The sequence below is a fragment of the Theobroma umbraticum genome, unplaced genomic scaffold (genome assembly GCF_002168275.2).
Source record: "Theobroma umbraticum cultivar Fairchild unplaced genomic scaffold, ASM216827v3 scaffold_81.0, whole genome shotgun sequence".
NCBI lineage: Eukaryota > Viridiplantae > Streptophyta > Magnoliopsida > Malvales > Malvaceae > Theobroma > Theobroma umbraticum.
The window spans coordinates 2,898,362-2,923,311 of NW_018397268.1; the positions used below are offsets into that span (position 1 = coordinate 2,898,362).

Genomic DNA, 24,950 nt, shown 5'->3' on the forward strand with positions numbered 1-24,950 from the left:
TGTCCGTGAAGAGGTCACCTTTTAAAACTCTTAAATTAAAATACTTTCATCCTCTCACTTTTAGTCCTAATTTTATGTGAGTTTATTAATTTTTTAAATGAATAATCTGCTTTAAAAGTATAAATACTATTAGCAAAAAATATAAAAAAATTTAAAATACCCTATCTTCTTTCATACATTTTTTTTCTCAAATAATGTGATTGGTCGGCGACACTCCCATTCACGAGCTGATCACCCCACTACAGGTGCTCCCTAAACGATCAATGCTCCGCAAGGGAGAGGAGCACCCTTGAATTTTTTTTACAAAAAAAATTATATAATAGTAATTTTTAAAATTAATAAATGATAAAATTATTTTTTCAATATTATCATATCATTAAACTAGAAAACATTAATGATTGACTAATAGCTAGACTTATATATTATTTTTTTGAAATAAAATATTTATTTAAAAAATTAATAGACTAATATAAAATTTTAATTAAATTTAAAAAAATCTATGTTGATACATCTCCCTTATTAATGCAACGAACCCACTTGCAAAAGGACTCCCACTAGATATTTGCTCTCTCAAAATGACACAGATTGAGATTCTTTTGTCTTTTATTTGTAATTAGATGGACCATAGTATTATCTTCAACACTAATCAACTTGATCAAGTGTACGGCGGAGATCAAGTCAGTTTTGTGGTTCTAGATTGAATTGGTAGAAAAGGGTAATGTCGTTTTCGCCTTTCAAGGTAAAGGCTTATCACAAATTCGAGATTCGGATTCAAAATCTTGTAAAATTAAATAATTTAATGATAAAAATAAAATAAAAATCAATCTTATTCAAAATCAAAATTGAGAATGATGTTCTGAATCGATTTGTTGGTTTGAGAATAACTATCAAGCGAGAATGCCTTACCTTGGTGTTGACCCACAAATGAAGAAATTGTGGGTTACAATCTTTTAGTTTAGTTGATTTTTAACTTTTAAATTAATTAAAACAGCCCCAAAGTCAGAATGTTTCGTCAATTTGATATGGTTTCAACCATATTAAACTATATTTTAATCTTATACCAATATATGCTCTCTATTATTGGGTTCATATTAACACAAAGAAAAAGCCAAGCCTATATAACGCATTGAAATTTATAGATGAAAAATCTGAATTGTCAAAAGAAAAAAAATAAAAAAGGTTTGAAATTAGTTATTGCTCGAGGAGTCTAGATATATTGAAAGTTCTAAGACAAGTTCAAGTTTCTATACCCAAGAAGGACTAATCCCATCATTTTTAAGCAAAACTCCAATAGAAATGATCAAGATTGGACTGCACATTGATTTTTTGGGCACTAAGAATAGCCACAGGAGAAGTTTTTGGTTCTTAAAATTTTGAAGAGTAAAAATGAAAGTCCTTTATAATTAGTTACGAAGAAATACGTTAACATCAAATGACATTAAATATAACACCTTTTTGAATTGTGAGAATTGTATATATTTTAAAATGTGATAAACAATTGTCATTTTCAATTCCTCAAATTAATTTTTTTTTCTTTGTTTACTATTCCTTACCTGCTTCAAGAACATTTCATAATTATTATGTATATGAACAAGTCTATCGACCGCGTAACAAGAACCAAAAGAACATCTATCGCTCTCCGAAATTAATTTTTGTTTGAACAAATGATGGAGTGTTTGGATTTCTAAATTGAGTGGTCATTAGTCCTTTACTTAGGGATAAGACTCTTCTATGAAAGAAACAAGAGGTTTCTGGATTTGGGTTATTTATATATAATTTTAGTGATGATTCATGAACATGTATCCTCTTGTCGGCTTGCTTGAAAGACTTGATCAAAGTATTCTCCCCTAGAGAATATATGTATTAATATTTACATAGAATTAAGTGGGGAAATTCAATTGTGTTTATTCTTCCTAAACAATTAAGGGAATTATATGGTCAAGAATAGGGAGGTGACAACCAGGCAGAAACATGACAGGGAAGGCGATACCTTCAGATTCTTTAACGTGTCCACGTATAAATTTTAGGATATAGGCCATAATCAGGCCAAACTCCAAGCAGGGGAGGCAACACAAATTCCTTGAAGACTTAATTACATCCCTTAGGGTTTTTTTTTTTAATGTTACCACAATAGTTTTTAAAAAATTCAATTATTTTCATTAAATAAGAGAGATTGCGATATTGTTTAACCCAACTTTTGATTTGAATGAATTAAGTTAAAAAAAAGGCATTGAATGAGCCTTAGAAATAAATGAAAGGGCATAATGTATCAAATATTTAGTAAATTTCTTTTAAGGTCCAAATATTTTCTGTTGTAATCACCATAAAACAAAGTGTTATTAATGATATGTACCCAAAAAAAAGGGTACTTGAGGAGGAGATAATTAATAATTTTATATCTACTTATGTTGGTGTATACATTGTGGTATAAATTAATTAAGGATACAGATATATTGAATTATTTTTATTTATTTCTTTATCCTTATATCTTTAGGCTTTCTAAGTCATTTCAGGTTCTTGTTTGACCTTAACGATTGGAGTAAGGTTGTTTAATTTTATAAACCAATAATGCTGATTTTAATCAATAAAGAAATAGATTCCCCAATACTATTAAAATCCATGTTTTTATTTGGTATAATAATAATCTAATCCATTTGATAAGTACCAATAATGAACAATTGATTGACATAACTTTCTTGGGGTTTTCTTTAAACAAAGATTATGAAATTCTAATTCCATTGACTTAATATACATACATATATATATATATATATTGTGAAATATGTTCATTTTGATAATTCTTGATCGAATATTATTTTATAATCATTTTTGATACATCTAAAATATATTAATGTGATGTCTCACATTGATAAGAATTCACTAATTAATTACATGATATCCCTCAAAATTATTGGTATTTGTAGAATTTTTTTGGGTACAAAAAGTGATTAAATTTTAATATAGATAAACAAGTATTATGGGCAAAAACATTTAGGTAGTGCCGGTCAAGCCAGAAAGAAGACGTAGTGGGATAGGCATCGTAGGCAAAGAAAAAACCCACAAGGAAAAACAATAGGCAAGGTTTTGTTTTATAGCGGTGGACATGTAGGACTAGGGTAAAGTCTTGACTCCAAGACCCTTTGGAATAATTACTGATACTTGTGTTTATAGCCCTTTTAGTATTTACTCCTTCAATCTCGGAGATGGTTTTTTTTTTAAATTAATTTTGACGAAATTTATATATTATTTGATATGAAGTAATTGTTTTTTATAATTTCTTGTTTGAAAATAAGCCATGTTTATATTCAGAAAAGATGATAGGAACGAAATGAATTCAATATTAAACTAAATATTCAGATACAAAATAAAAATCCCATTCTAATTTTATTATGTCGAATCAATAATTTATCCTAAAAAATTTGAAGAAAAAGATGTAAATTATAACCTTAATTCTTCTATTTTTCCTGTTATTAGTTTCTGGTCAATCCGGCAGGGCCATTGCAAAACCCCGTGGGGGCGGTTCTGCAGTCCACAGGCACTCACTCTTTGAAATGGTCAAAGTCATCATTTATTTGTAATGGTTCTATGACTTCCTCTTGAGGACAAGAAGATACACGCTCTTCCGTTCAAAGAAAATCAAGTATAAATAAGCATTTCATTAATAAAACTTCTCATCAAGTTTCAAACAATATAAAATAAAACTTCTCATCAACTTAGTCCTATACCTTTTTCCTCATCTCATCATCGTCTTTTCTTTCGGGCTCTCCTTTGTTAGTTATAATACTTGGGTTTGGAGCAAAGTTCTGTGAACGTTTGTCCTTTTTGTTGTTGTTGAATAGAATTTTAAGTAAGGTTGTATAGTTGCAGAAGCTTGCAGCTATACATCAATGGCTGAAACTTCTAATAAAGCACGTTCCTTGGAGGAGACACCGACATGGGCAGTTGCCGTGGTGTGTTTTGTGTTAGTTGTTATTTCGATCATCATTGAACATGCCATTCACATGCTAGGGAAGGTTAGTGTTTTGAAGTGTTTAGCTCTATTCTATATTTGGGCTTCTGTCTGCTCAGAATATGAAAGAAAAAAATGATTTACCGTTTCTTGTAGTTCAAGGCTTTGTTTGAATCCAGTTTAGTCCAAGGAAGGTTGAGTTCCTGCAATCAAAGTCGCACTTGCCACCATAGTTTTCTGTGCAAAACTTGGTGTTTCAGACCTTGAATCAAAGGCATAGCCTAGTTAATTCTCACACCTGTTCTGAAAGAAGAGGTCTTCTAGTTAAAAAAGAAGAAAAGAGCACCCTTTGTTGAATTGAGTTTACTTTAAGAGAGATAATTAAGAGTTATTGCAATAATATGGAGATATGAAGAAAACTAAATTCGAGCTTATCCTTTCTCTTGGAATAGTATTTAATGGTTCATTTTGAATGATGATTTTCATAGTTTTTGTTGATTGTACATGACATTCGTGCACCCTTTTCGACAGTGGTTAAAGAAGAAGCACAAGCCAGCTCTTTATGAAGCACTTGAGAAGGTTAAAGCAGGTAATGAACTGATACTGGTATAGTCTTGTTAGTTTTGAATTGAACGAAGCTGTCATCAGAGACTAACTAAATTTCGTTTTCTTTTTTGAAGAGCTTATGCTCATGGGATTTATATCCTTGCTCCTGACAGTAGGGCAAAGTACCATATCCGGATTTTGTATACCAGAAAGCATAGCAAACACTTGGCATCCCTGTAAGGCTGGGACTAAAAAGGATTCTGAAAGCACTGGCAGAAAACTTCTTGAATTTTCAGATGTCAGTACTGTTGCTCGGCGCAGTCTTGCAGCAAAAGAAGACAAGTGTCCAGAGGCAAGATTGCCCCTTCTTTCCTGTCATCACTTCTATTCTATGCATAGTTGACAGTTTACTTTGGCAATAGAAGGGAAGCAGATGGATGTAAATTGTTCATAGAGGGAAAAAGTTTCCTCATTTAGTTGAATTAAGTAAGGAGACTGGAATCTAATTGACTGAGAAACTAAACTTTTATTGCAGGGAAAAGTTGCATTTGTATCGAGCTATGGTGTTCACCAGCTCCATATATTCATCTTTATGTTAGCAGTTTTCCACATCCTCTACTGCATAACAACCTATGCTTTGGGAAGAACCAAGGTATTTACAAAATGAAATGTAATCTCTTTGCCATTTTCCAGTCTTTCTTCTGCCTGTTTTTCCCTTCTTAACTGATTGCTTGGACTGCAGATGAAGCGATGGAAGGCCTGGGAGAAAGAGACAAGGACAGTTGAATATCAATACTACAATGGTATGTTAACCAACTTGAAATCAAAAAGAGGGGTCTGTCTAATAATTAGATTTATGTTACTGGCATATTTCCTGGAAGAGCTACCTCTCCCTCTGCAGGTTCCCATACTCAATAATGATTTAGTTAATCTGTCATTACAAGAAAGATTGCATAAGACAAAACTTTTGTTGGTTAAAAGTCAAATAAATCTCTGATCATCTGTAACTGTTTGAGTCAATAAAATCATTTCTTTATGGAGATATACATAAAAGTTGACTTGGTCCATGTCAATTAGCCGCAGTATTTTAGTTATCTGTTAGGGAAGTTTCCGTCACACTATTTAATAGTCAAAATAAGCTAAGTTTTCCTTTTTTTTTATTCATTTTTTTTTCTGATACAAGAGTGGAGAAGCACGTCTCCAAACTAGACCTCTAGCTAGAGCCCCATTTATCTAATGACTTGAGCCAAGTCTAGGTGGCCCTATTAATCATAGCTATTTGTTTATTTATTTAATTTTATAAATGTTATATAACTGAGTTGACTTTTCTAATTCAGACCCAGAGAGGTTCAGGTTTGCGAGGGACACCTCATTTGGGCGCAGACATATGAACTTTTGGAGCCGCTCAACCTTATCCCTTTGGATTGTAAGTACCCGGATGAAAATTATTAACATCAAAACTACCAAAGAGGCACATGAGTGTCTGGTTTAATGGTTAATGCATGATCTGCATGCTCAAAGACATGATATCCAAATCAAAACTACCATTGAGAAAGCAAAATATCTTATCAGGAATAAGTATATAGTGTTATCTATGGTACTCTTGAGATATTATGTTTGGATATGACTCTCCTAAGTGAAACTTTTAACTGTCACTCTTCTTTTGTGATCATTAGTCACTTTAAGCAAATTTTGATGGTTCTCTGCTCTTTTACTTTTCCTATCAGGTGTGCGTCTTTAGACAATTCTTTGGGTCAGTTACAAAGGTTGATTACCTGACACTGAGGCATGGGTTTATCATGGTAAGCTTGAGGCATGGAAGTTTATAAATGCTAATTTCTGTGCCATCTACTCACAGACAGATTTCTCAGTTCCTGTTGCTAAGTGGAAGTTCAATGTACTGTATGCTTTCAGGCACATCTGGCACCTGGAAATGAAACAAAATTTGATTTTCAGAAATACATCAAGAGATCATTAGAAGAAGATTTCAAAGTGGTAGTTGGGATCAGGTTAGTGCTCTCAAGCACGTAAATCAACATTTCTTCAGTTTATTAGTTACATTAGCTTACTAACTCAGTGTTGCATTGGTTTGCAGTCCAATCATATGGTTCATTGCTGTCTTGCTCCTGCTTGCCTATACACATGGTAAGGACTTAACGATTAAATTTAAAGTTCCGACAAGACAAAACCAGTTCTAACAAGAATTTTCCTTTTCCATGTTAACTTGGATGGGAGACAAGAGTTACATAACTTCCACAATTGTTGGACCTTAACTCCCTATCTGCTGATACTTTGCTGCAATGGGAATCTGTCAATACTAATATATGAACATAGTTATGGATCTTTTAGTGTTTACCGACTAATGAATATGTTGCTCTTTATGGACAGGATGGTACTCTTATTTGTGGCTACCCTTTCTCCCCTTAGTTGTAAGTACAATTCCATATTTGATATAGTACATCTTTTACAAAGTATGTAGCTAGAAATAGGATCTCATACCCTGAATTGGGACTTTGCAGATAATTCTAATGGTTGGAACCAAGCTACAAGTGATCATAACTAAAATGGGACTGAGGATTCAAGATAGAGGTGATGTAGTCAAGGGTGCACCTGTGGTTCAACCAGGCGATGACCTCTTCTGGTTTGGACGCCCACGCTTCCTTCTTTTCCTCATCCACTTAGTCCTCTTTACGGTAATTTTCCTTCATATCTTTCTACTCATGGATTCCTTTAGTCTACCAACATCTAAGCATCATCATCATTGTCCTAATGCTCATGTATGTTGATTCCCCATTTCCTCTGCAGAATGCATTTCAACTAGCCTTCTTTGTGTGGAGCACGGTAAGCAAATTCTACGAGTTCAATCCTTCCTGTGACTGTTTGATCAGCTTATCTAATAAGTACTTTTCCATCTTTTTCAGTATGAATTTTCCATAAATTCTTGCTACCATGAGCACCTGGAAGATATCATCATTAGAGTATCAATGGGGTGAGTTCATAAACATTCAAGTATTGGCAGAACCTATCTGACTAACATTATAACTAAGGATTAAAGATTTGACAAAGTGAAAAGGTTTCTGATAAAATGCAAAATTTGCAACTTTTCCAGGGTCGTTATACACTTTCTTTGCAGTTATGTGACTCTCCCACTCTATGCTTTGGTGACTCAGGTAAGATACCAATCTCTTATTCTGATCTATATGCCATTAACTAGATGGATACCAAGCTGAAAATTAAGCAAATAAATCAAAGAAAATATATGTAATTTGTCTGGTTTGTTTGTTTACAGATGGGAACTAACATGAGACCAACAATCTTTAACGAGAGAGTAGCAACTGCACTCAAAAACTGGCACCACACAGCAAAGAAACACACTAAACACAGCAGGCATTCTGAGAACACAACACCATTTTCAAGCAGGCCAGCAACCCCAACACATGGGATGTCTCCTGTTCATCTTCTGCATAACTATCCCCGAAGTGTCGAAAGCTACCACACATCTCCAAGGAATTCCAACTTCGAGAACGACCAGTGGGATCCCGACTCTCCTCGCCGCCATGCAATCAATGATTCTGTGCATGATAGACAGCTAGAAATGAGGGAAGTAGACAGGACAGTTCAAGAGTACTCTGGCTCCCCTTCACATATGCCTCACCCACCCCAGACACTTCGGACACAACATGAAATTGACATCGGTTCATCAGATTTCTCATTTGCCAAAAAATGATCGAACTCATTCCAGATTCAGGTCGGACTAAAAGGGACAATGCTGCTAACATTTGTCGTGTACATTTCTTGGCACATGCCAGACACTGACGCCAGCCTGCATGGAGACCAAAGGGCAATGGAGATTGGACACATGGAAACCAAAGGCACAGAGAGAGAGAGAGAGAGGGAGATTGGACTACTTTTTCTTTGTTGATACATACTAAGTTTTTTTTATTCTTTACAGCATCTTCTACTTTCTGTACTTTACAGTTTTGAATAACACTTTTATCCAGCTTTACATTTTTTTATTTTCCTTTGATTTTTACTTCAAAATTAGCAAGTAACTTTATAAACCCATAATACTTCAAAAATTTCTTAAATTATTCAATTATTCTTCTATTGTATCCATTCCATGTCTATTTAATTTTAAGACCCGATTCAATAATTTTTTAAATAATATCATAATTAAAATAATAACAATTAATTCATTAACATCAGTAATTACGTAAAACTCTTATTATACAAAGAAAGGATAAAAAGTTAATTAAATAAAAACAATTTAACATGATTAATAAATAACATACCCCTACCTATGATAATTGTTTATTAACAAAAAGTTTTAAAATTTAAATTTTTATTATTTTTAAATATTTTAATTAATTAAAATATATTAAAAAAAAGGTGCCCATGACTTTTATTGCAAGTATGAATATATATGTACTTATAAAGAAAGATTAGGATGGAAGCAAAGAGTAAAAGAAAAAAATTTAAAAATTTGGTTGAGTTGCCATTAATCATTGAATAGTCAATGCTGGCCTCCATGCCATTATTCTTTGGTTAACAAAAAAATAATAATAATAATGATTGATTGATTGATTGGATGCTTATCCTTTTGTAAACATGTGTGGTTTTTATATGAGATTCCCTTTCTTTCTTTATCTTTTTCAAAGATCAAACTATGTATCATAAAAAAAAAAATAAAAAAATCAATCATACTATTATTTGTGGAAAATTGCTTTTAATTTATGCTGTACCCACTTGTAATGTAGGATTCTTGTTTGCCAATATGTTTTATTTTGAGGTGGAAATAAATTGGATTTAATTACAAGAAATATTAGTATATATTAAAACAAATTTTGATCTTTTTTATTTATTTTTTGATAGGAAAAAATAACTTTATTTTAAAGAACTTATTTGATGTGTTTTTGGCATGATAATTTAAAAGTACATTGAATTTAATCCAAAAATATTTCAAAAAAGATCCCAAAATAAAATTTTTTTTAATATCTATTAAGAAAATTATAAATGGGCGTTTTCAAATTAAGCAATAAGTAGATAATCACCATTAGGAAAATAAATGATAAAATTGACCTTTTTCAAAGGTTTAATTTTTATTAGACCAAATTATTCAAAAATGTGCTTTTTCTTTTATTTTATTCAATTTTGTATTATATTTTACACATTACCTTTTTGTTTTTTTAATTTGATGTAAATAATATCTTTTGCTTATTATATTATTATTATTATTATTATTATTATTTAATTTCAAGCATCTCCATCACCCTTTCTCTTTCATAAAAAATATTATTGTAATAATAATGAAAAAATTAAATAATTAAAATAACAGTAAAAAATCTTATATTAAAAGACTATTTGTATGTTAATATTGTTAATATTAAATAAACAACCGTCGTGGCTGCATTATACTCATTCAGAAAATAATAGCAAAAAAAAAAAATGAAAAATATATTTAAAGAAATCTTTAAAACGGCTCTCGATTCATCGATTAATCGATTCATTTAAAAATAATAAAAATTGATTGATTAATTATCATTTGAAATTCCAGCGTTCAACTCTGACCGTTGATATCGTCGATTCTCTTTTTCAATCTTTCTTTTTGATCGACGTGATGGAAGACCGGCCCAATCAAACGGTGGACAATTCGTCGACCTCGCCGCAGCTGCATCTGCGCCATGCAGCGGCCGCTTCATCTAAGCAACCCGTTACCGTTCCCAACGCCGTCGACACCACTTCCGTTACTCAGAGGTAAAAGAAGAGAATTGCCTTTTCTGTTGGTTCCCGCGAAAATTTGAGATAAAAGAAAAGAAAGACAGAAAAGAAAGGAAAGAGATTTTTTTTTTCCCTTTGAAGTTTCTTGGCGTTTCTTTTTTATTCTGTTGAAAATCTTGGAAATGAAAGAAAATCTTTTCCTGTTTGGTTCTCGGAAAGAAGTTTTTCCTTGAATTTTCTGTCGTCGTTTCCCGGGAAAATTAGTTTTTGTTTTCTTTTTCTTTTTTCCTTTTCTGTTTGGGTCAAGTTTGATATTTAACTTAGTAAGAGAGTTGCCTATGTTTGGTCCTTTGGTTTACTTTAACTTAATATAGTTTAGTTGAAAGAGGTGTATGTGTGTGTTTTGTTTAAGTGTAATATCAGGCTTTGAAACAATAAAATTTTGAAAATTCTTATATATTTCATTATTTTGGAATTTGTTTGGTTGCTCATAAAATTATGGAAATGATAAGGAAATGAATAAGAATTTTATGCTACATACTTTTATGAATAATTTTTTAAAATTGAAATTTGAATTGAATTCAAGGATTATTTTGATATGGGATTTGTTGGAATAATTCTTTTTGCAGGCTACAAAAGGAGTTGATGGCTCTCATGGTATGTGAATCATTTCTACTGTTCTAATTTTGGAAACCTTATTTCTTTATTTGATGTTTTATTTGGTTTTGTCTTTGTTTTCTTAGATGAAGTATCATTGTGAAAACAAGGCATGCTAGATTTTTATCAATAGTGATTCTTTATGTGTCAGCATTGTTATCAAACCTTGATTAATTGATTTTAATGATAATATCCTATTTGAAGGGCCTGAGGTATGTTTAAATGGTTTATAGAAGGAACTAGGCACCTAGTTTTAAGGAATGGCAGCTGATTGTTGTTATGTTTTCATAGTATTGGATCTTCTTTTTTTTTCTTTTCCCTCATTTGCAATTAGGGGAAGGGATGAGACTTCGTCTATGGAGGAGATGTTTGGTTACCAATTAGGCTATGCCTTGGCCACAGTATAATTTCTCATCTTAAATTTAAGTCTAAAGTGGAGCTGGTGGTATAATATGTCATTTAAACACTGAGAGTTTCATGTATGCTTCATCAAGTGTATGCGGCATAGATCTCCTGAAAATAAATCTAACTTGAAATGGGTTTTTAGAATAAAACACTAAATTAGCCCCTGAACTATCTCAAATGTTCAGAAAAGCGCTTGTCCTTTTATTGTACCCAAATAAGGCCCTATTTTATGATTTTTACCTAAATAAGCTCTTATGTTTACGAAAAGATGTCACGCTATATATGTGACCTTGACGGTTGTTAAGCTCATGGCCAGTTGACATCCTTCACACTCTTGTGATAGATTACATGGCTTTTCTAATATGGTGAAATTGGCTGCCTAGAATGACTTGTCTTAGGAGGGAAGTTTTTCCCATTTAGCCAATTTTGTCATGTAAGGAAAGTCAAGTCAGCATCCATGTGTGCAGAAGATGCCAGGTAGCCATGGGCCTAATAGCTGTTGAGGTCACTTGATAAATGTAAACATATTTTCATCAACATTAGGGTTTATCTAGGACAAATCGTAATATAAGGGCTTATTTGGGTACAATAAGAAGGGGGGGTTTATTTAGGTAAAGTAAGAAAGTTCAGGAGCTTATTAGTATTTTAACCGAGATTTTAATGTGACATCAGATATGGTTTTGACATTTTAGGTTACAGAAGGTTGATGGACTTGAATGCATGCAGACGTGCACACATATCCACATTTGTTGAGCACATTTATATTCACTAGCCTGCAAAAGCATTTACTTTAATAAGAGAAAAGAAAAGATATGGAGTCAAACTACTAAAGGTAGAAACCAATCTAACTTCAAGGTAGTAGCATGCAGATCCCTGCTTGTGGGAAAAACCTTTTAGAGCACTGCTTTATGGAATATCTGATATTGTCTTCTGCTGCAGATGACCGAAGGAGATCTTGGAGTATCAGCTTTTCCTGAAGGTGAAAGCATTTTTGCATGGATTGGCACAATTGAGGGTGGAAAGGGCACCATGTATGAGGGTTTATCGTACAAAATTTCTATGCGTTTCCCATTGGACTATCCTTTCAAACCACCTCAAGTAAAGTTTGAGACAATGTGTTTCCATCCCAATGTCGACCAGTTTGGCAATATTTGCCTTGACATCCTTCAGGTATCAATTTACTTGGTATATAGCTTCCAAGAAAACTCCTGTGCTGCTGAAGATCTTAATGATGAGATAAAAAGAAAAATGGAATCTTTGATCCATTTTCTTGAAAGTGTGGATGTGCCTAGTGAATTGGTTGGATGTTTTAAGTTGCTTAGATCTAACCTTGAAGGTCCTAGGATAGTTGATGTTAGAGTTTGTTTTGTAGCTCTTCCTGGTTCCAATCTCTGGATAGTTGAGAAGAGGGTTGCTCTTAAGACTGATTTGAAAATTCTTCTTGTTTACAATTGCTGGAATTGCTAGAAATTTCTATATTCCCTCTCTTAGGTTGGTACCTCTTATAGTTGCATGCTTATATACTTGTATAGTGGAATTGCAGTTCTGGTCTCTGTTTACCAAAATTTTCACGATACTCATAAATTCTTCCTTCATATTATTGCAGGATAAGTGGTCTTCTGCTTATGATTGTAGGACCATTCTTTTGTCTGTTCAAAGTCTACTAGGAGGTCTGCTTGCTCTTCCAACATGTTTGATCTATGAAACAGATAATTTCTTTGTCATTCTGATTGCTTCAGAATTTTCATCCATGCAGAGCCAAACCCTGAGAGTCCTCTCAACACCTACGCTGCAGCATTATTGAACAATAAGGAAGGTATGAACAAAAATTAGCATTTCGGACTAAAACTTCCGTTTTGATGTTCTCTCCGGTTTAAATGCATCCGGATCACTGCACCTTTTTCTTAAGGTTTATGAGTATGTGCTTAAGCATTACGAAGCTCTGAAATATATAGGACCCTTTTTTACTGCTCTGCATGTTTCATCGATGACTGAATTAAGTCTTTCTAGCATATCTCCATCTAAACATTTGTCGGGATACTCTAGGTAACCAAAAGAGCATTGCCTTCTTGATTTTTGTCGGAATCTTTTGCCACGGTTTTGCAGTGCCAGAGTTTGCAAATTATGGTGTTTCCATTTTAAACTTCACTGCAACCAACAACTTTTGATATGGAATAGAACTCAACTGTATCAGATTCACCATGATATTTCCTGTTCTTTCTTCAGACTACAGGAAAATGGTCCAAGAACAGTACTTTGGTGGAAAAGCATCAGAGAGCTGATATGCAGAGAGTCCATCTTTGATTCCATATCAGCCTGTTTGTTTTTTCTGACAGAATTTCTCGACAAAGCCTCTATAAGGAAGAGCAATATGATTCAGAATTTAATAGCTGTGGCATCAATCAATGTACATTCAATCAGTAACCCAACTTGGAATTTATATCATGTTACACAAGAAACACACGGAATTTGCATGGCTCTGTCTTTCCATAAATTTGTTTGTGACATCACTCTTGTAATTGCAAGCAAAATAAAGTCCATGGAGGAGGTAAATTTCTTGAGTCAAACTTACAAAGAGGGTTCATATTCTTCTTGGTAACATGTTGTACCAGTCTACCTCAATAAATCATTGTGGAGTTTAACCAAATGAAGTACTAGGCGTTGAGGGATTTTACTCCTCTTTTTTTTTTTTTTTGTTCTTTTCCTTCTTTGGGCACCTCCCTCTAATTATGATAGATGCATGGGATACATATTTCTCAAATTACATGAGTATGAAAGTCTTCTTCCAAATACATAGAAATTTGGCTGGTAATCACTGAATATTTCACTTTTGTTTGTAGACATGGGGCTTTTTCTGTGCATGTATGAGCACATTATATTACAGGAAAAAGAGGAAAGACTGAAAAGAAATGGCATTCGAAGCCAAGTTTGTTCAGAAATAAGTCATAAATCTCCATGAATATGTACAAAAAATAAGGCTTAAAAGGGAAAAAAAAACCATAAATGTACCAAATGAAACTTGAATCATTCTTCCTTTGAACCATCAGCAAGAGCAGGTGCTTTGCAAATGGGGCAGGCATTTTTCACTGCCAACCATCTTTTGATGCAAAGAAGGTGGTAATCATGTCCGCAGCACATGATCCCAATTCCGTCATCGTTCTTGTACTGCTCCTGCATGTTTAGCAAGAAAAAAGGCACAAGCTAAAATCCCCCAGTCGGAGAAAGTTTCAAATGAGATGGAATATATCAAAAGGGAAAAGCAGGACTTTCAAACCTCAAATCCTAAGAAATTACTAACTAGACATGTGATATCCAACGTCATATATTTTCACCTTTTCTCTTCATTATGAAAATCTTGAGAACCTCTCAGATATGGGCAGCATTTAAATTCCCATAGAGAAATCTTTCAGCTTCTGGGGCTATAACATTTTGAAGACCGGGAAAAACCATTCCAATCAGATGTTCCGAAATAACCAACCATTAAAAGACGGTTTCATTTTGACTTCATAAAAGTCTTGTTTTCTGAGCTTGTTTCTTAGTTGGATGAAGCTCAAGCCTAAACCATAACATAAGGCCTGTTTGCTTCGCAAAGCCAAGTCTAGGTGATCTATACGCTTGTGTACATTGAGTTCACTTGATTTATGGTATTAGGATAATAAACATACATAGGGCTTGCTTAACGCTCGGATACAAATATTCCATCAGCCAAAAGAATGCTTGGATAAAAATAAAAATCAGGCAGTGTAAACTGTTTCTTACGAGGCAGATGGCACAGGTTGCTTCCTGCTGGTTCTTATCTGAAGAGTATATAGTCTCTTTCAAGCAGTTTGACATTACATCTTCAGACAATCCTGTGTTGACATTTCCTATTCTTTCTCCCAGGGCAAGCAGTTCCTATAAACAGAAAATAACTGGAAGTTTATACAAGTTTGTAAGGATATATGAGAAGAAGGGGGTAAATAGAAATAAACAGCAACCTCATAACTCATGTTGTCAACATCTAGTCTCATATCCCTGTATTGATCAAAGGAATTTCTGGAGCCATAGAAAAAGGAGCGATCCTCTAGAGCCTGCAAAAAATGCAACAGAACTCCATGATCAACGAGAAGCAAGATGATAACAGCTATAAATTCTATTTATATCGTAATAACAATCAAAGCACAGAATAGGGCAGGATTAACAGGTCAAGAAATCAGATCTAGCTCAAGAGATTAAATGATGTCGTGGAGGAATCATATCCTTAAAGTAATCTGTCTTTTCACCTGTTTTCTATATACACGAAGTGAATCCCTACAATATATGCTTATCAGCATATCTTAATACTTTGGCATGCATAATATTATGTGCTTTATCAGCATGGCTAACTCCATAACAGAGACCAAAGGCTCACACGTCCACATCATTAATGGTAATAATTTACAAAAGTAATGAGGCCAAGAGAGGAAATGCACCAGAATGAAATGCAAGAAATGTAGAGGCAGAAAAGTAAGATACCCCAAGTGCAAAATATGAAAAGCTTGAAGCACCAGCAGCAGTATAAACAGGGATATTCTATGAGCTTATCAGGACCAGGATAAACCAAAAATGACAATTACACACCTCAGATCCCATTCTATCACGTGCATTCTCCACATTTTGGAAAGATTGGAATCTCTCAGCTGCTATCCTTGACCTTGTGTCTCTACGGTTACGCCAACTTCTGGCAGAAAATGTCCTAGAATATCTGGAAGGATAAGTTTCGGAGAGAGACAGAAGACTATTTTCTGTGGAAGCTGTTTCTTGAGGCCACCGAGAAGACCTTAGACCCACACCTTGAGGCTGCTGAGAAGACCTTAGATCCACACCATATGAAGGAACTGCAGTGTGCGAATAATTACCATGGACCCCCATAGCAGCCTGGTCATGCAGACTAGGAAAATATTGGGCTGGTAAAACAGGACCTCTGCCTGAAACGGAGTCATGGCTGTGTCCACCAATTCCTGCAGTACTTTCTCCAACAAAGTTTTGATTGGTCTCGTGTCTTAAGCCAGTACTTCCTACAATTATACCAAACAATTTTATTAGAAATAGTTCAATGAATAAGAAAAAGAAGCAATGTATCTTCAACTAACCTGATACTGCAAACCCTCCCTGTGTTGGATGAGAAATGCCAATATTATTTTGATTGTAATTGGTTGCACCAGCACAGAAGGAAGTAAGATTCACTCTACCAGAATCACTTGACTGATGAGTGGTTGGCGAATAATGGAGAGAAGAATAGCTTGATGGATGTATTTGTCGTGGGTTGTGCTCCAAATCATTTCTAGGTCGGCTTCTCACATTCCTGGGAGGATTTTCATTGCCATTTGAGAGGTTGCCTCCCCTATAATGTGATAACCCAATGGTACCAGAAGGGTAATTTGGATAGTCTGTAGCCTGTTTATCTGGATGAAATTCAAATGAGTTAGATGAACTTCCTGCACTATAGTATCTGCTTGTGCCACCTCTCTCACAGCTTAAAGAAATTCGGCTTTTTCTTTTGAATAGTCCTCTTCCAATATTCATTCCACAATCAAGTAAACCATCCCCAACTTCACAAACAGCAAAACTGTCATGGTGAATTGAATGGCTATGGCTGGTATCATTCACTGGGGTTGAATATAAGCTTCCAACTCCAGGGCAGTGCAGGAAGGAGTCATAAGATGGGCAGGAATGAGGAGCATGAACTTGTGAATCTCCCAGTCGGAGATTTGATGAATAATGCTCAAGTGGCCTACTTGCTATGTACTGTGGAATGGCAGAGTATGGTGTACTTCTTGGAACATTTTCCATGGGATAAACAAATGAACCATTTTCAGGAGCAATAGCCCTTCCTGCACACAATATTCAGAAGAAACAGGAACTATTATGCCCAAGTAACACACACTATGTTGTCCATCGAAGGTAGCATTGTTGGTGAAACCTTGGTTGCTTTTTGAGAACCAATTAACAGTTTTGGCTGGTAGAAATCAATTTTACATTGCCAAGAAGATTAACAAGAGAAAAAGTGAACTAGCCTATTGAGTTTATTTAAAATCTACAATTTAATAAATAGTGTCTCAAATATGAGAATTTATTTGCAAAACAAATTTTAGCATAAAATTCATTTCCAAATGAAACTGAAATAAATTCCATCCTCAACATAGCCTAAAAGAAGAAATGTTGAAGCTTCAACCAAGGATCGCATTGAACTAAATCTCACATCAAATTTCACATTATCCCAATAATATGACAGAAGCTAACACCCTACAGCAAATTTCCAGTCATTTCTAGATTTTACGATCTGTATAATTAATGTGCATCACTCAATAAAATAAAATACTAGGAAAAGAGTATCTGATGAGTGGATATCAATGTAAAATCGTTCACATTATCCCAATAATTTGAGACAAGCTAACACCCTACACAGCAAATTTCCAGTTGTTTCTAGACTTTCCAATCTGTATAACCAATGTGCATCACTCAATAAAATAAAATACTAGGAAAAGAGCATCTGATGAGTGGATGGCAATGTAAAATCATCCAGAATACCTCTATGCGTATAGGGTCGCTCAACTGTTATACTATTATGATTCTGATTCTGGTCTCTCTTGAACAATTGCACTCCACTTGTTAACTGTCTATGTTCCATAGCCTCTGCATATCAGATGATCCAGAGTATAGAATCAGAAGTGAAAAAGAACACCAACCTGCATTTACATGGGACAGGAGGTAGCTGAAAAGTTCAAATGCTCATCAACCATGAAGTAGACCATAAATTGGTGAAACAGATGTATACATAAACCCAAAGACACACAGAGGCATTATATATGAGTATTCATATACATGAGTATTATACTTGACAAGACAGATTCTAATTTTAAGCATTAAGGAAGCCACATTAATATGTTCAAGCTATTTAGTACAAATACATGAAAACAGAAAGAAAAAGGATGTGACCTCACAGGATCAGAGCTTAAAGTTCAAGCATTGATGAAGACATATTACATGTCTGATGTTGTACATACATAGGAGGAAAAAACAAAATGATGTGATCTCATGAAAAAGAGTAAAAAATAAATAACAAACCTTGGAATGAGCTTCTTGAAAGATCTCAAAATCAGCCAAAAGAACTCGAAAAACAATAGGTAAAACATGGTGCATATGCATGGAGAAGCAAGCAACAGAAGTTGTAAAGATCGATTACCGATGAGAAGTAGAAATGGAAGAAATTGGATAGCAAATGAAGTTCAAAATAGCTAATACAAGCGTGCTCAAAAAAATAAAGGATCATTGGTAATCTTTGCAAGCATCTTGAACATATTATTTTAATTCAGATGCAAATAAGGTAACAAATACTGCAGAATAAGAAGCTGTAATCATAAAAGAGAGACCAGTAGTGGCAGTATCAGGTCAAGATTGACTAAGATAAAGGAGGTAGTAATTTGCAACAAAGAGATCGAGCTACAGAAAATGTCATATTGCACTAAACAAGTGGTAAGAAAAAAGAAGACATTCATAAGATTATGACAAAATGAGATGGTAATTTTCATTAAGGAAGTGTAAAATTGGACATGCTAAAAAAACTATGTTCGTGATAAACAGATTGAGCTCTAAAATTATATAGAGCTTCAGACAGAAACCACCAACAGCTTCCTACAGCCATAACCAACATTATCAACCAAAATTTCTAAGTTTTATACATGATTTCTCTTGAATAAGAGAGATTAACAATAAGAAATGCAAACAACAAAGCAGAAATTACTTGTCAAAGGCAAAATACTCTATGAAATTAATAATGTGGCAAAAAGGAAGACAAAGTTCTATTTTCAATTAGAAAATTACAAACGCCAAGCTTCATCAAAAGGAAGAGAATTAGAAAAGCAGATTATGCCCAATAAGACTTTGATTTTTTTTTTCTTTTTGTTGGAAATGAGACTTCGATTCTGTCTCTTATAAATGCAGATGATAAGTCCTGCTAGCAAGGACCAAATTTCCTCTTTTTATGGCAACATATTAAACTGTTCTGTGAGTTCAGAACCTTTATGCTTCAAGAAGTAGGCTTCATATGAAACGATAAGTCTAATTGACTTCCATGAACAACTTCGTATGTCCGAACCTCTCCCATGCATCATTAAATTTATCAAAGCCTATCTACACTCTATACCATACAACATATATCTCAAATTTTTCTAAAGACAGAAACATATTATACTATAAAATGTTTCTACCCATTTAAAGTAACCTCTAAGTTAAGCTGCAGCCACGAAAAATATCTTCCTAAGGAAGAAAGATAACAGCCCAACCTGAAAAGTTACATTAATAATGAAAGCTGAGGATGAGAGCCTTAAGTGAAGGATTCAAATCAAGACAAACATTGAGAGAAGAAAATGAAAACGTTGGTTATCACTGTCTGCATATACAAGAGAAAACATCAAGCCCATTTAAATTTGAAAAATCCATAAACCTAAAATGATAAAACAAAAGTTGCCATTGTCAATTCAGCAATCTATTACCCCACAATAAGTCACTACAATCAACTACATCTATACTTTGAAAACTTTGATCTCTATACAGAATATAAACCACCAAATATACTTATATACTATTCTACACCAGTAACAACACCCTAGTTACAAAGTTGTCCCAAACATTTAAAACAAAAATTCAGATACACCATAGGGGAATGACTCCTTTCTAAAATTATATCTGATTTTACAGCGGTTGAAATCATCACATGTAAAAGGGTGGCATGCAAGGAAAATCCTGTAGCTTGTAAAACATAATGTCTATGTAACTGCTTGAGATTGTGCACTTCATGCAAAATTGAGCTAAAAAAATTCCAGATCAATTCTCAAAGCAACTCTAGACAGCACATGAATGGAATTCATAACCATCACAATGATACTTTCAGGGGTAATGAGCAATAACCAATGGACACCAAAAAATTTGTCATGCAGTCACAGAGAGTGAGACTGGCATCATATGTCTAAACCATCCACAACCCAATGATTTACCACCGCACACAACTTTTGGTGAATGCTTAAAAAGAACGCAAGTAACTCGATGTTGCTCTTTCCATGCATTTAAGTGATGCAAAAGAAAATTAAAAAAAAAATGGTAATTATCAACTCTATTACATTCTCATCATCCTCCTTACAACAATCATCATCATAATCACAGCATAACAATCAGCAGTTACCTACATAGTACAGTTCCCTAGTTGGCACTTCGCAACTGCTTGAGAGAAGTTTCAACAAATTGTTAGATTGCAATATGTGCTTCTTTCAATATTACTGCCCAGACACATGATGGTAGACAATAAGGAAGTTGATCATCTTAAAAGAAGTAGCTAGTTTTAATTAAATGGAAGGTGTGAGAATATTGGAAAATATCAGATGACAAGAGGTATAAAGGAGCTAGCAGGAACAAATCCAATAATTCATGCAACTGACTAAGATTTTGTCCATCTATTTATTTGACTGCACCCAACAATGGAATTCCTAATTCTCTGCAGCAGAACTTCCTGATACTCCAACTCTAAAAAACTCAAGTGCAAAAGAAAATGATCAACACAATATATCCCACCATCAGAATACCTCTGGAGGGAAGACAGTCCACCTATGCCACTAACGGCCCCAAATAAAATACTACAACATATGACATACCACACCAGTAATGGATATTCCAAAATAAAAAAGAATATTATGCCAAAGCTTTCTTGCCTTTTCAACACTTCATTCTAGACTGCTTACAATATCCTATAGTTCTAAGTTCTAATGCCATATCCTCCGTGAAATGATCAGCACAATTACATGATACATGGCTGTGAAGATCCCCAAGCTTAGATTAAATAAAGATATGTTGACATTTCCAGTGTGAAAAACTTCCCAACAGAGGTTACAAACTTCTAGGAGCACTAACACTTCCTTCCCCAGTATAAAACTGATTTCTAACAAATTATACCAGCTGTAAGGGCACAAAGAATCTTGACATGAAGATAGAAAGCTCAAAAAGGAAAATTCTTTCTCCTGTTGCTGAATGTGACCAAAAGGTGCCTGCAATACAACATGTACACTTTAGATAAATGCTAATAAAATAGAAAATTACCAAGCTTTCAACCAAATCTTGGCGATCCTTTTGATGGCTAGCAACAAACTACTAACCAGAGGCATTAAAAAAATAGGAACAAGTACCCTTAACGAGTTTTTTTTTTTTCTTCTTTTTTTTTTTTGTTAAAAGAAAACATTTATTAGAGGCCTTCTTGCAACAGAATGAATGAAGAATCTGATAGAAAGTCAATGGACTAGACACAGGAACTTGTTGAAAACGAGAAGTGCTAAGCAAACATTTATCTGAAATGGGGAATGTTTGACAAAATACATGTTTCAAAGAAAGATGGGGAGAAAGAGAGTTATTTAATAACTAGAGGATTTGCTTGCAAGAAAACAAATACTTTCAACTGGAAACATTTCTTGTAAACGTCCAAATATTGCTGCCTGCAATTATCCCTTGAATACCCTCTGACACCCAAGAATTACCCAAGGTTTCCAGAAGTTCTATTTATCCAAATGAAAATGGAGAAGGCTGAAAACATGGATAACTAAAAGAAGTAAAAACTTACTGGTAAATAAATTGCTAACACAGACAAAACTTAAAGATAAGAACCCATCTCACTCTTCAAAAGAAGAAAGAGGCAAAGAGATAGTGAGAGACAATCAAATTAAGCTTCAAACTAACACTCTAACCGTCATTTCCTCAGCAGAACATGAGCATAACAACCTTCACCAAGAGAGTAACATTAGATTAACAAGAGAATATCATCCTTCAGCATCTTAGCAGAAAATGAGAATAACAACCTTCAGCATGTCATGTCCTATCTCCTTTGAGAAAGTGTTGATGCACTATCCAATTAGATTCTTACAAAAGGAGGTCGCCATCACAAATGACATTTCTAAGCATCTTGATGTTAGATGGCAAAGCCTTTAAAAAGGCAAAGTTGAATTAGTGTCTACTAGTCCAATATTTTCAAAAGCTTGGGGTTTTTTTTTTTTTTCTCTTTCTACAGTCATTGAAATACATCTAATGGCTTCACTGTCATGGTTGCATCTTCTCATGGTACAGTTTTTCTCCATCAATCAAGTCTTTTGCATCTAAGCACCTCTGAAACTAGTTTAGTTTGTTTTCTTTGTAGCACTACCTTCTTCTTTAGCAATCTGGATGTGAAACCTGTTAAACTTACACCATATATATATATGAGATCCTACAAATCTCTCCAATTCTACCTCACTGAAATCTTTAAGTGTTCATTCATAGCCATGCAATAGTCCTCCATCAAATATAACTTTAGTTGCTTTCTTGATACAAGTACTTTCTTTTCTCTGTACGCTAGTTAATCAACCTAAGATCTTCGTACTTTATTCTGTTTGTCATTCTGTCGAGTTGTAATCAATATGAACTTGACAGCTTCAAGAGTAGATTAATATATATATATATATATATATATATTTGCAAAAGAATTACAATATATAAGTAGACTTAAAAGATTTTAATGCTTATTTGGAGTTCTGTTGTGGCTTCACTTTAAGCCTAAATTAATTATTTCCACCTACAGTACACTGCACCCAAAAATAAATAATAATAAAAGAAAAATTCTCTACCCTAACACTGATATATAGTTGGTACACACTTAACTTTCTGCAATTAACAGCATATACTCTAATACTTAATTGTTGCAGCAACTCAATGTTTGTGCATTTAAATTGCTAGGTTTAATCTAACAAAAATACAGAGTATGGGAAAGAGGGGCTTTTATTAGGAAAATAATACAAGTACAAAATGAGATAAGGGGAATTCTTCTAAAAGGAAATACATAGCATCATGTACAACACGAGAAGAGGCGCCAAAGAGGCAAATACAAACATGCTAATCAAGCTGATAGAGCATTTAAGTTTTCAATGAAATTATCCAGAACTAATCATAAAAGAGGAGGGGGGGCTAGGGGAGGAGAAATCAGTTGTGAATTGGGTTTTCTTATTATATTATTAAAGTTGCAGCTCAAGGCTCTCCAAGATCCGACCCATCAACATGTAGTTTATCTCCAAAGCCCTTAGGACTAGAGATTAAAAACACCAACTCCCTTTCTACCCTAAATCCCATAGCCTCTACCCTTGCATCTCAAAGCCCCAATATAATGCTAGAGTTCCACTTCTGAAGAATCATCAACACCTGCACACCTAAAGAAAGCAAAGCAAATGGAAACTGTTTCCTCTCTCCAAAACAAACAGCCAATTTCAACAAGACCTGGTTAGCAAGAAAAAAAAAACCAGACAAACAACCATAGTAAGATATTAGCGAGCTACCATACTGCATATTGCCATATATACCATACCATTACCTTCACTGCAACAGTTTAACACATTGCTTCCGAAGGAACGTCCCGGCAATTAAAATTTAAGACTCGAACTTGGAGTTCTCAAGTTTATATTGAGCGTACCTCTCCCATTACATAGTTCAAAGACCCCATGAGTCTCCATATGTAAAAGAACAATTGAAAACATCCTTTTCACATTAATGCCATAAAATTGTCCAAAATTGTTTTTAATACCGTCCAGTAACCAGTTATCTTTTGATTCATTTGGCCACAAACAATAAACAAATTTTCACCTTAAATACCAGTCGAATCCCATTGCTTTTCCTCACTATAATTATTGTTCGTGTAAAAGCGCATTTCTCTCACAAATACAAAGAATCATAAACTAATACTACAATATTTCATTTCCAAGAAATATCTAGCCTAATAAAAATTTTAAAAAAATCCCCAAATTAAAAATAATTTCCAAGAAATTTTTCGCCAAATGACATAATCTAGTACATAACTCAACTGCAATTACAGATATATATCACCAGAAATAGCAAATTAAATAGAACAATATGACAATGATCAAAAAAATTAAGATAATTATTTCCAAGAGAATTCAAACGGAAAAGAAAAAATTTCATCGCCGAAATCAAGCATCAAGTAGATACTAACAAAAAACATTTATCGATTACGATTAAATTGATCGGATGATGATTGATCAAGGAAACGGAAAAGTATTCACCCGATAGTTTACCTTGACCGTTTGATTCAACGTTGACTGGCAGAATGTTCAAAGGATCATAAGGTGGCCAAAGAAAGCGGAAAAAAAAATTCTGACAAAAATGAAATTACAAGCGGCTTTTCGGGAGCTCTCCCCTTTGCTCTTATATAGTTAAAAAAATTTAAAAACAAATTAAAAACTTTTTGAAAAAGAGGAGTAATCGAGTGCAACTCAGTTCTGAGATCAGTTGGTAGGATCAAAAAATCAGCGAAGTACATCTGGAAAATCAATAAAAGCCACGCCTTCCTTCTATCTGACGTGGCGATTACGCATAAGAGTAAAATATGGTGTGCGTGAAACTGATAGTAGATAAGCTCTACTTTTTTTCTGGCCTTTTTTGGGAGTTAGGCCACCTTGTACCTTTTAAACATCACTTGTGAGACACGTCTCTTTTATTTATTTTTTCATAAATTTTATTTGTAAAAATATAATTTTTATAAAATATTAAAATTTTGACATAATATTAAAATTTTAAAATTTTATATTTTTATTATATTTAATTATATTTTTTATATTTTATTTTAAATTAAATAATT

The 24,950-nt window shown here is 33.8% G+C and overlaps 3 protein-coding genes across 6 annotated transcripts; 2 read left to right on the top strand and 1 right to left on the bottom strand.

Annotated features, from left to right (window-relative positions):
- The first annotated feature begins 3,655 nt into the window (after positions 1-3,655).
- Positions 3,656-8,511, top strand: LOC110425042 (MLO-like protein 6). The gene is made up of 15 exons (XM_021439818.2): positions 3,656-4,013; positions 4,481-4,538; positions 4,630-4,847; positions 5,031-5,147; positions 5,238-5,298; positions 5,833-5,921; positions 6,223-6,297; positions 6,410-6,504; positions 6,591-6,640; positions 6,884-6,924; positions 7,015-7,188; positions 7,301-7,336; positions 7,417-7,484; positions 7,605-7,665; positions 7,785-8,511. Exons 1-15 carry the CDS (start codon positions 3,888-3,890, stop codon positions 8,220-8,222), a joined length of 1,707 nt encoding a protein of 568 aa, XP_021295493.1. The 5' UTR covers positions 3,656-3,887; the 3' UTR covers positions 8,223-8,511.
- A 1,377-nt stretch (positions 8,512-9,888) lies between these two features.
- LOC110425178 (uncharacterized) lies at positions 9,889-13,947 on the top strand. The gene is made up of 6 exons (XM_021440005.2): positions 9,889-10,249; positions 10,843-10,870; positions 12,215-12,445; positions 12,882-12,945; positions 13,032-13,091; positions 13,502-13,947. Exons 1-6 carry the CDS (start codon positions 10,113-10,115, stop codon positions 13,555-13,557), a joined length of 576 nt encoding a protein of 191 aa, XP_021295680.1. The 5' UTR covers positions 9,889-10,112; the 3' UTR covers positions 13,558-13,947.
- Positions 13,948-14,041: 94 nt separating this feature from the next.
- On the bottom strand, positions 14,042-24,617 carry LOC110425176 (uncharacterized). Of its 4 annotated transcripts, XM_021440002.2 has the most exons (8): positions 24,388-24,617; positions 21,239-21,330; positions 17,825-17,929; positions 16,387-17,127; positions 15,875-16,311; positions 15,253-15,345; positions 15,035-15,169; positions 14,042-14,446 (listed from the first exon to the last, which is right to left on the bottom strand). In XM_021440002.2, exons 3-8 carry the CDS (start codon positions 17,922-17,924, stop codon positions 14,300-14,302), a joined length of 1,653 nt encoding a protein of 550 aa, XP_021295677.1. In that variant the 5' UTR covers positions 17,925-17,929; positions 21,239-21,330; positions 24,388-24,617; the 3' UTR covers positions 14,042-14,299. The 4 variants fall into 4 exon arrangements, with proteins under 4 accessions (XP_021295677.1, XP_021295676.1, XP_021295675.1 ...); XM_021440001.2 differs by lacking the exon at positions 21,239-21,330; XM_021440000.2 differs by lacking the exon at positions 21,239-21,330 and having other exon boundaries at positions 17,825-17,982.
- Between the last annotated feature and the right edge of the window lie 333 nt (positions 24,618-24,950).

Coding starts and splice junctions, on each gene's coding strand:
- LOC110425042 (XM_021439818.2), top strand. CDS start 3,888: ATGGCTGAAACTTCTAATAAAGCACGTTCCTTGGAGGAGACACCGACA. Junction 7,485..7,604: donor ATCATTAGAGTATCAATGGG/GTGAGTTCATAA, acceptor CAACTTTTCCAG/GGTCGTTATACACTTTCTTT. Junction 7,666..7,784: donor TCTATGCTTTGGTGACTCAG/GTAAGATACCAA, acceptor GTTTGTTTACAG/ATGGGAACTAACATGAGACC.
- LOC110425178 (XM_021440005.2), top strand. CDS start 10,113: ATGGAAGACCGGCCCAATCAAACGGTGGACAATTCGTCGACCTCGCCG. Junction 12,446..12,881: donor TTTGCCTTGACATCCTTCAG/GTATCAATTTAC, acceptor ATATTATTGCAG/GATAAGTGGTCTTCTGCTTA. Junction 12,946..13,031: donor TGTTCAAAGTCTACTAGGAG/GTCTGCTTGCTC, acceptor TCATCCATGCAG/AGCCAAACCCTGAGAGTCCT.
- LOC110425176 (XM_021440001.2), bottom strand. CDS start 17,924: ATGGAACATAGACAGTTAACAAGTGGAGTGCAATTGTTCAAGAGAGAC. Junction 17,128..17,824: donor GCGACCCTATACGCATAGAG/GTATTCTGGATG, acceptor TATTGTGTGCAG/GAAGGGCTATTGCTCCTGAA. Junction 15,170..15,252: donor TTGACAACATGAGTTATGAG/GTTGCTGTTTAT, acceptor TTCTGTTTATAG/GAACTGCTTGCCCTGGGAGA.